We start from the raw sequence: 13,976 nt of genomic DNA, 5'->3' as shown, positions 1-13,976 counted from the left end.
CCAAAAGTCTGGAGAAAAAATGCTTCAAAGAAGACCATTTTCCACCCTTCCTTTCACAAGAAAAAATGGGGGAGGGGCAGGGAGAGAAACCCCACTGTTTTTTCCACCTTCTTCCCACCTGGTCATGTCGCTGCCCCCACAAAGGAGGCTGGTTTATGTGAGGGATGAGTGACCTTGCCAGAGAATCCCATGGCCTGGCTCTTGAGAAGAGTGAATGTGACTAAAAGTGTGATGAGGGAGACAGGCCTTGTGGACCTGTGGGGGAGTGGGCCACAGGAAGCAAATGGGTCCTTGGCTTTGGGGTGGTAGAAATGAATTGGTGGCTTGTAGAGAAACAAGCTCCGCATGGCCCCGGAGCTGCTGCTCTCAGCCCTTCTGGGACCTCGTGGAAAATGATGTAACAGAGTGAAAAGGCATTGAGCAAGGCAGCCTCCTCTCCCCTCGCCTCACTGTGCTGCTGTCTGTGCTGAGGGGATGCTTGCTGACTGAGCTCTCAGGGTCTGAATCAACCAATGTGAGGGAAAGACCTGGGATTCGGGGGCAGCCTCTTGCTGTAGGAGCTGAAACCCAAGCCAGCCCCAGTTCTCAACTGGTGAGTGAGTGTAAGAGTGTGTGTGTGTGTGTGTGTGTGAGGGTGCATGTGTGAGGTGAGGGTGAGTGTGAGGGGGTGTGTGTGTCAGTGTGAGGGTGCATGTGTGAGGTGAGGGTGTGAGTGTGAGGGGGTGTGTGAGAGGGTGAGGGTTATGTGTGTCAGTGTGAGGGGGTGTGTGTGAGGGTGCATGTGTGTGTGCACGCGCTCTCTCTGTTGGTTTGTTCTTTGAGTGGGGATGGTACTGGGTGAAGCAGCACACTGTCTTTGGAATTGGGAGGCCAGTGTTGGCTCTGGCCCAGTGGTGACCCTGCAAATGGCATTTTGGAATGTAGAAGGAAGCATTTTGTGAAGTGTAAAGCAGTTGGCAATTTTGGCCTTGCCTGAAGTAACCGGTGGGGTGGGAGGGAGGCATCCTTTTTTGTGCCAGGTTGGTTGGAGATGGGGTGGTGTTATTGATTTCTTCTGCCATGTGGCATCAGTCATGAGATCCCGACTGCTCTCCTGGACAGCTCTCATCGCCGGACATGGCTGCCCATGTGGGGCAGAAGTAATGGGATCCAGACCTTGGTCCAGACCCTCCTTGCTGAATGACCGGGCAGGCGAGTCACTGCTTTCGAGTTTGGGTTTCTCTGTCTCGTCGGAATCCCTTGCTCACAAGGTTGTTGGGGGACTCACATGAGACAAAGGGCATGCTACAGCAGTGTCAGCTCTTTCTCTTGGGTTGATGTAGCCATTAATGCCAGGGCCTTTCCTGAAATTTTTGGCTCGCCTGGGTCTTCTGCTTTTTGTTACCTCAGTATTAGGATGTTTGGGTGGGGCAGGACTTAGCTATCAACGGGTTGATATCCTGGGTCCAGGAGAAGACGTGGGCAGAACTGGACGTCAATCCAAATCTGTTTGCCTTTTAGGAGCTCAGCTGGAAGATTGCCTTGGCCTTGACTCTCTGTGGACGGCTGAAAATGGCCAGCAAAGGGCCCACAACCTCAACATCCCCTGAGAACTCCAGTGCAGGGGGCACAAGTGGTAGCAGCAGCAATGGCCCTGGCGAGAATGGCAGTCAGGACAGTACCTTTGAGTGCAACATCTGCTTGGACACGGCCAAAGACGCTGTCATCAGCCTCTGTGGTCACCTCTTCTGGTCAGTATTGCCACTGGACCCCGGGGGGAGGAGTCTGGGAAGTCTGTGGCCCACCTGGGCTAACTACGAGCTTTTGAGCATTGGTTTGGGGCTGGTTGTGGACAGCCGCAGTGACCCAGCATGACCAAAGCCTTTCGTAAATCTTAGGATGTTTCCAAATGCCAGTAGCTAATAGCCTGGAGCCTTGCTGCACTGTGGTTCCCTTTGGATGGCATGCCTGTCAGGCAGGTCTGTTTCAGACCCTTTCCAAGGAGGTTCCTTACTGGGCATTCCAAAAAGGCCCAGTTAAAGCAGTGCATTTGCTTCTCTTAAGGCCTGGCCTTGTTTCTGCAGTAGCAGTCAGGGCATCCAGTCTGCCAAGGAGAGCCCTCTTCAGATCAGGCCTGCCCCTTGTAGCTGAGTCCCTGTAGAGATTCCCAGGCAGCAGGAGAGGAGCCTCGATGTGTCAGAAGAGGGATTCCCAGCTCCTTGTTTCCTGGGGGTGCCCGCTGTGTACTCAGCCATGCCAGGGGCTAGAGAAGACCCTGAAAGTGGACATTTCTGAGAGTTCATGTGCCCTTGCTGAAGCCAGAATGAATAATCTGCATACATTCTGTGGCAAAGGACCTGAAGGGTAGTGGGGAAAGCTCTGAGCTGACTAGCTACATGGGGGGGGGGGGGGTCATGTGGGCATCACGTGATCTTTGTGGCCTTTAGGTCTTCGTCCCTCATGTGAAGGGCATGGACTCGATGCCCTCTGAGGCCCCTTTCCTGCTTTACCAGGGTAGGGGTCTATGACTGGAAATGGCCTTGGATATCCAAGGGGAGGGAGAGCAGTGGAGCTGCGTGGTCAGGAGGAAGAGGGGATGTTTGGACTGGGCTTGGTTTGATTTGTAAAGATTCCCTCTTGCCATGGCTGGTGGGCAGCCTTAGAGAGGGGCCTAGGCTCTGAGGGCCCACACCACTCCTGTAGCCAGCAGCTATCAAGACCCTGGCTCCTGGGCCCCAAGACAGGAAGGGATGTGGCCAGCGCTCTCCTGCTGTCCCAGATTGCCTCTGTCCCCCTGGGCTGGGGTTAGAAGGAGGTGAGGGAGGGCCTTCCAGGTAGGGAAGGAAAGGACTCGCTCTGGAGTCCTCTTTATTCCCAATGCCATTCTCATCACTGCCCATGTACACTACAGTAGCCACCTTGTGTCCCGGCTTCTGGGTGCCCTTTTTCCTCTCCCCATCTGCCTCAACACAGATTACTCTTCCGTGCACATGGATCCAGCTATGTCTGCTCAGAAACTTCCAATGATTCTATATGACCTATTAAATAAAACTCACAATGATTCAGGCTGGCCTTCAAGGCCCCTTTCTGCCTCTCCCATTTCTCTCACACTGCTCCTTCCATTTAGACCAGACTCCCTTCTCCTGTCCATCTCTGGCTTCCATATTTTTGCTGTTTTTTGTGACAGGAAGTCCACCTTCCTGTCTGCTGACTGCAGCCCTCCATGGTTACTGCTGCCCATTATCCCTCCCTGTAACATCAGAGGGCACTTGACTGTTGGTGTTGTGGCCAGCCCCTAACAGTATAAACTCCCTGAGGGCAGATGCTGCCTGACTTCTTCTGTCTTTGTGCTCTGACCCCATGGACGGTAAATGATAAATGCTTTACATCATTCACAACCTGAGTGAAGATGGGAGGCTTCACAGCCCATTTGTGTGAGCCTGTCAGTGGGAAAATAAGTATTTTGTAAGTGCCTCCTGGGCTCCAGGCACAGCGCGAAGTACAAGGAAGGGCTCAGTATGACTGGACCTCAGCTGGCATCTAGTGAGGACTGGTAGAAGATAAGGTTGGGTAGGTAGGAAGGCCCTGACACCCCAGCAGGCTGCCTTGGTACTTTGGTTTCCTAGTGGAGAAAACTGGGAGCTATGGAAATTTTTTGAGCAGGAAACTGGCCTTGGAAAAGTGATGTTTTGGAGCAGGACAGTTTCAGGGTCCATTCCAAGGTGTTAAAACTTGAATTGAAGTAATTACATAGTGGTCTGTGAGTTTTGTGCTACTCTGTGATGCCAGAGGCCTTAAAACCAGAAAAGCCCTTTAGTGAGAGATAGAGACCCATTACGTGGTCTGGGCTGCAGACTCAGCCAGCCAGCTTGTCCTCTCCTTCCATCCTGAGGCTTCCTTTTTCCTCACCAACTTCAGGGAATGAGCCTGTGCTGGGCTCTGGATGAGGATGACCCATGGTGCTTTGGGGCCTCCGGCCTCTTCAATAGTCTTTGGGAGAATTTGCTGACTCAGCCCCCGGGGGCCCAGGTGCTGGGGCTGCATGACAGCCCTGGCCCAGTGGGTGGAAAACAGAGGCCTCCTCTTGGCTGCGGGTGACTCAGAAGCAGGAGAGCTCCCGCTTCTGCCTTGGGCCCTTGAACTGCCCTCCCAGGCCACAACAGTGGCAGGGAAGCCCTCTAGGGAGCATTAGCCCCATTTTACAGATGAAGAAACTGACTTGTCCACTTCTTCCTTGGCTTTGTCACAATCCTTTCTCATGATCCTCTTGTTTTTGAAAGTCTGTGACTAGAGGTTTAGCAGGGTTGGAGACTGGGAGGAGCCCCAGGTTGGGCACAGGAGACTTGGTTTCTGCCTCTCGATGCATTACTTTGGACAAGTCACTTCATCTGGGAAAAGGGGGTGTTGGATTAGTTGTGGTCAGTTGTTATGCTCACATTCAGGGATCTGTGTCCATAGAGCCGGTTCACCTTTCCTTCTGGAATAAACCACATAAGCAGCCCACATCCCCAGATGTGCCACTCTTCACAAGTAGTTCCTGGCAGTACAGCAAGGCAGGGCTTCACACAAGACAAGGCCAGGCCAGAGCCCAGCGAGGAGGCCCTGCCTCGTGCCACGGCCCTCCCAGCCTCTCCATGCCTGGGCTTCCTCTGTCTTCACTGCACTTGTCACATTCTGTAACACTGTGCGCTTCACTTCCCCCGCATTTCATAGTCCCCTCCCAGGGGTCAAGCTTGGGCTCCTTCAGCTTGTGCCCCCACTTGGGGTGGGCCCAGGACAGACTGGCTCAGTGCCCACCAAGCAATCAGAGAGCACTTCTTAAGCAGTTACGGTAGGCCAGGCCTGGCCACCAGGGCTTACATTTTCTTGGCTTCACCAACCTGTTAACTTTGCTCTGAGGTGGAAAGGTTAGGCTGTGTCCTGGTGGAAGGGAAGCCTCTGCTGACAGAACCAAGGCTTCTGAGATGTACTTGTGTGGGACTGAGGCTCCCTTTGGGGGAGAGAGAAGGGCCCAGGCCCAGGCCTTGCCTTCAGGTAGCTTCTAGTTTAATGAGAAGGAGAAAAGCCATGATGGAGGGAGTGACGGGGGGGTAGGATTACAATAAGAGGGATGAGAGATCCCAGGAGGAGTGATGGAAGGACTGAGCCGCAAGAGGAATCATGAGTGGTGTCATGTCAGCTGGGGAGGAAAGGAGGTCTGGGAAGGGAGGCAGCTAGTGGCATTGTGGGAGAACGCCATGCCTGGAGTCCGGATCCCATCTCAGATACTGCCTAGCTGTGTGACCCTGGGCAAGTCCCTTAACCTCTGTTTGCCTCAGCTTTCTTATCTGTAAAATGGGAATAATAATAACAGCCCCTTCCTCCCAGGTTGAAGATGAGATGATGATCGTAAAGCACCAAGCACATTGCCTGGCGCACAGTAGGCATTATATAAACACTAGGAAGTGGTGGAGGTGCTGCTGCAGGGCCTCAGGGGCCTGTGCTCATCCTTGTGCCGTGTGACGGCGCTTCAGTGCTGAGGAGGCCTGGCTAGTGGCAGCGTGAGGGGCCCAGGGACGGCAGGTGCAGAGTACAGGGTGCAGATGGGCCTGCTTGGCTGTGACAAGGCCCGGGGGGATTAAGCGGACTGCGGTCCAGGAGGAGGCAAGCAGAGGACGGGGCACCCCTCAACCAAGCATGACACTAAACGAGGAGGCGCCATGTCTTGAACCCAGGAAACGCTAGGCCTGCTGCCCTCCTGGGTAGTCCTTTGGGAGCACTGCTCCTGGAGAAGGTTATTGATGGATTAGAAAGTGGCCCGAGGGGGATGGTCACTGTAGGAGAATGCAGCAGAAAACCAGGGAAACGTATTGGGAATGGGTTGCCCTGCCCACCGTTGTGCGTGGCCTGGGCAAAACCAGAGCCTGTCAGTCAGTGGATGTTACACAGAAAAGGCAGTTTGGTCTGTAAGGAAAAGCTTCCTCACAATTGGAGCCATCCCAAAGGAGCATGGCTTGCCTTGGCAGGCTGGAGGCCCTTTGGACACTCGTGGGTGGGTGGCAGGGGAGTGTCTTGGTCAGTATGGGCCAGGCTCAACGGCCTCCCAGTTCCCCTCCTGACTTTGCTTCCTGGCGGTGAGGGTCTGGCTGACTTGGCGGTGCTATATTCTGTGGTGCTGAGGACTTTAAAGAGGAGAGGGGAGGTACAGGGCTAGAGGGTGGGGGCACCATCACATGGGCGCTTGCCTGCCAGCCCAGCATTGCTGCTAACAACACTCTTTTTCTGTTTGTCCCCTCTCCCTTCCCTTGGACCGCCCACCCTGGGGACACCTGCAGTTGGCCGTGTTTGCATCAGGTAAGACGCATTTCTTTTTACCTTGTCTTTCATCAGCTTTTCTTGCACAATAGCTCCCACTGTCCCCGAGGCTGCTGTCAGAAATGGTAATCTCCCCTTTGGGCACCTCTAGTGAGTCAGAAGGTGCTCATTGAATAGAGAAGGGGACCTTTTTTCAGGAGGCAGCAGGCCCTGGATTCAGGTCCCAGTCTGTGACTTAACTCGTGGTGCACTGGTGGCCAGGCCTCCACATCTCGGTGACTCAGTTTTCTGCTCTTTCAAATGGGCACAGTGATGCTTAGGCTCACTGCTGCACAGGAATGTTTGTGAGGATTGGGTGTGCTAGGAAAGTTCTGCTCTTACTGGGTTTTTTGAAGAGGTTACAAAGGAGAAATGGGCAGTCAGAATGAAGTTTATTGAGAGTTTGTTTGGAGCAGCTGAGTGTTAGGCCACTGTGGTGGCAGGCATGCTGGGGAGCTTTGCTCCTGATGGGCTGCTCTCAGGAGCGAGTTGAGATGTGCAGAGTAGGCCCTCTCGTCCGAGCCTTCCCATCACGTCACCTTTCCAGCCAGTGTGGCCGTGAGATAGAGGGTCACAACCATAATCCGTTAGCTTGGATCAGCCTGCAGGACAGGGCCCAGAAAGCCAGCACAGGAGACACGGGTTATGTTCAGGATGGTTCACAGGCGCTTCCACTGTGATTACAGCCAAAAAAAGAACACACCTTCCTAGAGCTCTACAAGGGTCCCGGCCATGCCATCGAGGCCATCCTGCGGTGCAGGCGGCCGAGGCCCTGCCAGGGGAGCACACTGAGGACCTCTGACCACCGACCTCATCCACCCTTCGGGGTGGCCCACCAGACTCTGGAAGGGGGTGCCGCTGCAGCACCTGACGGCTCCAGTCTGCCGAGGGGAGGCCAGGGCTCTGAGCCGCTGTGCTGAAGAGGGGGACGAGATGGTGTTTGTGGGGCTGCTGGGCCCGTGGAAAGGGAAGGAGGCAAGAGTCAGGGGACTGCAGGGCTAGAAGAGCCCCTGAGACAGCTCATCCTCCAGCCTCTCCTTGTGAGGGAGCTTTTCCTCACCTCCAGCCGCAGCTTGCCTCTTCTGCCCATCGCGCCTCATCCCACCCTCTGGAGCTGAGCAGAACACTTCTTTTTTGAGGTCCTTTGATGGCAGCCGGACGCTCCTGAGCTCTTATGTGTCCCTGGGCCAGTTGTAATCACTGACTGTCCCAAGGTCCCACAGGTGGTGAGGAGCCAAGTAGGTTAGTTTCAGCTCAGTCCATTCACCTGGTCTTTTCTCTTTTCCTTTTAGTGGTTGGAGACCAGACCAAACAGGCAGGTGTGTCCCGTCTGCAAAGCTGGGATCAGTCGAGATAAAGTAATCCCTCTGTATGGAAGGGGCAGCACCGGGCAGCAGGATCCCAGGTGAGGCCGCCCCCAGTCCCTGTTGTGGCCGCCTACAGCCAGCTCCCTCCTGGTGGGACTGCCCCCGGGGATGCTGCTGCCAAGTCCCTCTACTCTGGCTGCCTCTCAGCCCAGGCAGGCTCCTGCTCTGGGCCACGCCATTCCTCTGTGTTGTATGGGCCGGGGGGGGGGGCGGGGGGGGGGGTGGTTCATCAGACACATGACGCTAAGGCATTGGCTCTCTCTCAGTTGTTACAGTATATCTGGGGAAGCTAGAATTACCCTTAAACAAGGCTGGCATGAAGCATTCACACTGGTGTTCACTGGCCACTTTCAAATCTCTCTAAACTTGGCACCATTTTTGTTCTTCAGGGAGAAGACGCCTCCCCGCCCTCAAGGACAGAGACCAGAGCCCGAAAACAGAGGGGTGAGGACATGGTTCTCAGGATGGTCACAGCCTTGCCTCCACCTCGGGCAGATGTTACCAGCCTGGAGAGATTGAGGGGCTCACCCTGGGCAGAATTGGCACTAGACCCCAGAGGGCCTTCTGGCTGTCCCAGCCCAGACTGCCTGAGTCTAGAGCCCGGTCTGGGCTGTTGCACCAGGAAGCCCTCACCTGTCACTCAGCTTCTCCTGCCTTGTGAGCAGCGTGTCCAGTGCCTGCTCCTTGGGTGCCCTTTCCAGGGTATAGCCCCCCTACCATCCTGGCCTGGCCCTCAAGCTTGGCACCAGTATCTGAAATCCTTGGGTCCGGCCTGACCAGGGCTCACAGGGGGGTGTGTCGGCGGCTCTGAGCCAAGCTCACCCAAGGACACGGGTCCTGATGAAATCATTGCACTGCCTCCTGGTCCCTGGTCCCTGCAGGCTCTGACAAGGAGGTGTCTGTGCGTGCTGGGGTGGAGAGCTGCTACTGCTTCTTCCCCATGGAGTTGTGCTTTTATTAAATCAGCTGATAGGCAGCTCCCCAGGGCAGTTGGGTAGGAGCCCCCCAGACCCCCGGGCTTTGGGAAGAACATGGACACACACAGGCAGCCTCTTCTGAGGCCATGGCCTGCTCCAACATCTCAGATTCTCTTGTATTTTGTGTTTCTTCTTCTCCCTCAGGGGTTCCCTTCCATTACTTCCCCTGCCCATTTCCCCTGACCAACAGCGCTCTACACAGGGCTTTTCCCAGTTCCACCACAGTCACCATTGTGGCAGTGAGCCCCAGCCTCTTGTGAATCTTTGGGCAGAGCTGGAAAGGGTCCCAAAAGCTCGTGGCTCCTCCAAGGCTTCTGCCTGCCACATGCCTCCCTCCCTTGGACCAGCAGTCCCGGGGAGCCACAGTTATCCACAATGCCCCAATGCTGTCAGTAGGGAGTCAGTCTAGAGGGGAGGCAGAGGAGGCGCAGAAAGGTCTACTGCACCCAGGTCCGCGTGAGGGACACTGGGTCACATGTCTGGCTGCATCCGTGGTCCTGTCTAATGTGCAGGGAAGGAGGCAGGTGGTAAGGAGAGGGTGGGAAAAGAGACCAGCCTGGCAGCAAGCATTTCTCAAGGCCCCCTGTGTGCCAGGCCCTTGTGCCCACCCTCAGGCAGCCGACATTCTGTCAGGAGCAAAGACAGGGTCAGAGACCAGTAAGCGCTATTGGGTGTAGACACAAAGCAAAATGGGGGAAAGGAATTAAGGGCCACAGTAAAGGCCTTTGAGCAGGTCAGTGATGCCCTGAAACGTGGTCGTGTGACCGTTGCCCAGGCAGTCTGCCCTGCCTCTTGTGGATGTGGGCGGCAGCTCTCACAGGACCCCCGTTTTGTGGGTGTCCTCTGGGATGCACCTGCTCCCTTCTCTGTAAAGTGAGACCAGTAATGCCCAGCAGGAGGCTGGCACTGGGTGGCAGCTGGAGGGCTGCTTGGAGGAGGGGAGCAGGCTGGATGGCGGGAGCCAGGCCTCTGTGTCTCCTCCGCATCTTCTTCATTAGTTTCCTTTCCTTCTACCAGGGATTTCAAGGCTTTGGCTTTGGAGATGGCGGCTTCCAGATGTCTTTTGGGATCGGAGCCTTTCCTTTTGGGATCTTTGCCACTGCGTTTAACATAAATGATGGGCGCCCCCCTCCAGGTAGGCAGCCTGTCCCTCCGCGTCCTGACTCACTGCCCAGTTCAGGTACCTTCTTTGATTGGTGGAATAGTCGGCCTCGACCTGCAAGGGGCCCAAGAGCTCCTCTGGCCCAAACCTCACAACACATGCAGGATCAAACAAAACATCTGCCCCCTTGGGTTTGTCCCACGAATAAGTCTCCTGCTACCCCCTGGCCCATGTCTCCTCCCCGGCCCTCTCATTGGCAGACCAGAGCCGAAGGCCCAGGGAAGCTGGAGGCCTGGTTCCTGACCACGGGCCAGATGTGACCCCCAGGTCCCTGCTTCCAGAGCTTGGAAAGCTGAGCTTGCACGCTGTCTGCCTACCATGAGCCTCAGGTGGGTGGGTGGGGACTCCAAGGCCTTGAAGGCCAGCGTCCACCTGCTCCATGTGGTGCCTCCTGTGAGCTGGCCTCGGTGAGACCTTAGAAGTGCTCCTTGAGGCAGGCTGGGAGTAGCACACACGCCATGCCCCATGGCCTCCCTTCAGTGCTGAGATTCCATCCCCGGGAGCCCATCCTTCCACCAATTCATGGTGTAGCCCCCTTTCCTTTAGTAGGTGGCCTTCATCACCTGCCAGTGTGGTGCACACAGGCACAGGGGTCCGGAGCCAGTCAACCATTCCCAGGCCAGCCTTGCGGCCTTCCTGCCTCAGCCTGGGCCCCTGGGCGTTACCTGTGAACACCCAGGGTGACCATGCCACCTCACTGGGGAAGGAGCCTTGTGGTGATGGCTCCTTGGCCCAGACCAGTGGCTTCCCCAGGGTGGGGATCTCCTGGTGTGAACACTCCCTCCCTGTGGCTGGCTGCAGAAAATGACGTCCCCCAGTCCCACAGCCAGCCTGTGCCAGAGACAGGAGCTGAGCATGGGGCTTCCTGCCTGGAGTCTCGGCCTACAGCTGCTGCCTCTCCCAAGTCTCACTGGCATGCCTGGGCTGTTGTCACCTTCCCAGGCCCGTCTCTAGGAGCCGTTACTTAATCAACTCTTGTTTATGCTGGTGTGGAAAATCATCTCACATGCAACTCAAATGGATTCTCCCAATTCTTACATGCTTCTTGATGTTTCATTGTATCTATAAAGAAGCACTTTGGTCTTGCTTTCAGAAAATCTTCCTAGTAGTTAGACCCTCCCAGAGCTTACTAGGCTACTTTGGCAGGTAGTGAGCTCCCCATCACCAAAGGTCTTCCACCCAAAGCCAGCTGGCACCTTGTCCCCTCTGTGGCAGAGGGGCCTCGCAGGCCCTGAGAGCAGGTCGTCCAGGATGCTGCTGGATGGGAAGCAGATCCTCGGCAGGGTCCTGTGGGGCGGAAGGGCTCTGTCCTCAGGGACTCCGCTGAGCGCTCACTCTCCTTCCTGTTTTCACAGCTGTCCCTGGGACTCCCCAGTATGTGGATGAGCAGTTCCTGTCTCGGCTTTTCCTGTTTGTGGCCCTGGTGATCATGTTCTGGCTTTTGATCGCGTAACTCTGTGTCTGTGTCTTGGGTCGTCAGCAGCAGCAGTGCCTCTGACCTGGTTACCAGCCCTCACCCCACCCCCCTTTGCAGCCCTCACTGCCTGGCTCCTGAGCTCATCCCAGGGCCCAGGAATCAGGGAGGTCAGAGACACAGGGAGGACCCTGGCTGCCGGGAGCAGAGCTTTGGAGTGAAATGAACTCAATTTGCTTGACAAGTTCACGTCTCAGTGTGGTCCCACTTGGGCCTCAGGCCTCAGGCCTCAGGCCTTGCCTGAGCAGTGTAACAGCTCAGAGACCCCAAGCTGGCCAGCTTGGGGGGGACTGACCTGAGGTGGGGAGGGGCTGGGGAGAGAGGAACCCCCATATACTATCCACATTCATCACAAAAGTAAAGGGAAGGACTAAACTGTATTCTTTGAAACTCCTTAGACTCTGCAAACACCATTCCTGACTGCACGTGTGGACGTGCACACAGCAGCCCAATGCCAGGGCCCGGGAGCTGACCTTCTGCTCCCAACCCACCCCTCCCATGCCTGCCCTCCTCTCTGCTTTTCCTTATGATTCGGCAGATGAGCCCGGGGGCAGGCAGGCAGCAGGGCTGTCTGAATCAGCACAAGCTATCTCTGTTAGCTTGGCACATTTGAGCAGCCTGGACGCTCTGGCTTCCTGCGGGCTTGGGCCTTGCAGAGGCCTTGGCCACCTTCTTCCCTGGTAGAGATAGCTGGCTCTGCCCATGGACTTCCTGGGCATTGTATGGCTTCTCTCTAGCAGGAGGAGGAATGGTGAAGGCTCCCCTGGGCCCTAAAGACAAACCTAAAAGTGAGGGGAAATTGGAGTCACTAATGTTCTTTCCAGATGCAGTATAAGCTTCAGCAATTGGCATCTCTCCCAGAAGCAGCCCATGTGGGCCCCTCGGGCCCCTCGGGTGGTGAGACTCACAGCAGTCCTGGCTGGACTTATTCTGCAGACAGCCCAACAGGGAGTGGGGCTCTTGTTCAGAGCCCGGGTTGCTGTGGGCTTCCCAAGCGACAAGCTCTGCCCGTCCCCCTAGAACCTCTTCCATATAGGCTATTAAAAGAGATGCTTCCTGATGCCTGCCAGGCTTAGGGGACTCCTGCTGCCTCTGCAAGGAAGAGAGATGCCTTACGGTCATTCGTGGGCTTTCCTTCCTTCCTCATACCTCTTCATTCAGAATCTTGGGAAGAAAGGTACTTGGGTAGAACCATTGGTTTGGTTTCTTGTTTTCAAAGTGCTTTTTCTTTGAATCTGATCAGTGAGAAGGTAGGGCACTGGATGGCTCACGACTAATTGTCTAATTATCTGTCCATATCTCTGTGTCTATGTCTCCACCTGCCAAAATGCCCTGGGTTTCCTCTGGGGAGTCTCTTCCCGTTTGTGAGGTCTGCCTTCCTCTGGCCCAGCTCCTCATTCTGGAGATAGAAGGCTCTGGAAGGAATTCAGTCCCTCCCTGCTTTGGTGATGGGGCAGGCTCAAGCCTTCAGTCCAAAGAGACCAGGAAAAGGGAACGAACATGTCCTCTGCAACCGTTCTCCTCCCCCACAGCTCCCCTCTCCAGCTTCAGACTTGGCAAAGCACGAACCCAGTGTTGAAATGATCAGGACCCAGTATTTTGGAGCTGTCACCTTGGCCAAGTCTGTGGTGGGAAGGCTCATGGAGCCTGGTGCTTGGCTGGCACCGTGTGTATGATCAGAAAGCCCCCTCAATCTCAGATGCGCGTTCTTTGATTAGGCCCCCAAAGAATCACCTGGCCCAGGGGGCTGTTTCAGGACTGGGTACTGGCCAATAGTGGTCCCATGCCCCATCCTGCCTGTGACAGAGAGGCGCAGGAGGAGGGCAGTTTGATTAAGAAAGAGAAATCTCTTGGAATCCACCAGAGGGAGGGAGCTTCTCGGAATTGGGCCTGGCTCTCATTTCCTTGAGGCAGGCTAAGCTTCACCTGCCTTGGCCCCGGGGCAGGCTCTGCTACAGCACTTTGGGGCCTGCTGGCTCAGCCCCTGGCTGGAGGCGCCTTCACCTCCACCTGGCCATTCAGTGACTTGAGCTTCTTTTCCAAGTTAATGCATTTCTTCCTTGGGAGCTCTTCACCCTGTTTCTCCCTTTTATTCCATTGTATTAGTTAGGACTGTGCCCTGGCCACAGTTACACACCATCAATGACATTATGTACTTTGAGATACATTTATCAGTTACTAATTTTCACTGTTGTGAAAGTGATTTGATTTAGGAGAAAAATAAAAATGGTTTTACATTGAAAGTGGCTAGGTGTGAATTTGCTGTGGGAGAGGGCTGAGCAGGGCGGAGTCCTCTGGAAAGCACCTTTGTCCCCCTCGGTGATATAGGGCACATGAAAGCTGCCTGCAGATATCAGCCCAGCCCGGAGTTAGATCAGCGAGAGCCCACTTTAAGGCTTGGAGTTTTCCATCATCAGCCCTACCCTTGACATGTTATGTCTGAAGAGTACCTTGACTTGGGGCCAAGGGTCAGATTCCTGGGCTCCTCCTTAGGCGCCTGCATGAGTAGACACCTAGTCCAGCTGCCCCCTTTTACAGGCCTGGAGGGGGAGCACAGCTCCCAAACCTGTTCTCCAGACACTGCTAAGTATTCTTTAGCTAGGAGCTAAACCCACCCCAGAGTTACATAGGAGAGGAGAAGTGGGTTCTTCCTTTGGGCCATATAACCAGGAGCAGGGTGTGGT

The 13,976-nt window shown here is 55.3% G+C and overlaps 1 protein-coding gene across 3 annotated transcripts in view; it reads left to right on the top strand.

Moving 5' to 3' along the window:
- The window catches only part of RNF185 (ring finger protein 185), a 32,235-nt gene extending 18,700 nt beyond the window's left edge, over positions 1 to 13,535 (top strand). For 2 of the 3 annotated variants that reach the window (XM_069081680.1, XM_069081681.1), the window contains exons 2-7: positions 1,501 to 1,730; positions 6,294 to 6,312; positions 7,605 to 7,717; positions 8,069 to 8,123; positions 9,674 to 9,791; positions 11,174 to 13,535. In XM_069081680.1, coding sequence (XP_068937781.1) covers positions 1,552 to 1,730; positions 6,294 to 6,312; positions 7,605 to 7,717; positions 8,069 to 8,123; positions 9,674 to 9,791; positions 11,174 to 11,271 — 582 coding nt within the window. In that variant the 5' untranslated portion in view covers positions 1,501 to 1,551 and the 3' untranslated portion in view covers positions 11,272 to 13,535. Of the gene's footprint in view, positions 1 to 1,101; positions 1,192 to 1,500; positions 1,731 to 6,293; positions 6,313 to 7,604; positions 7,718 to 8,068; positions 8,124 to 9,673; positions 9,792 to 11,173 lie in introns of all 3 variants that reach the window. The other variant, XM_069081679.1, reaches the window with a different exon arrangement.
- Positions 13,536 to 13,976: the final 441 nt, after the last annotated feature.

This window comes from Petaurus breviceps, unplaced genomic scaffold, assembly GCF_028583685.1.
Source record: "Petaurus breviceps papuanus isolate PSGF00001 unplaced genomic scaffold, PetGlider_PUasm1.0 99, whole genome shotgun sequence".
NCBI classification, from domain to species: Eukaryota; Metazoa; Chordata; class Mammalia; order Diprotodontia; family Petauridae; genus Petaurus; species Petaurus breviceps.
The sequence above is the reverse complement of the archived record's forward strand: the minus strand, read 5'-3'. Positions and strand labels throughout refer to the sequence as shown.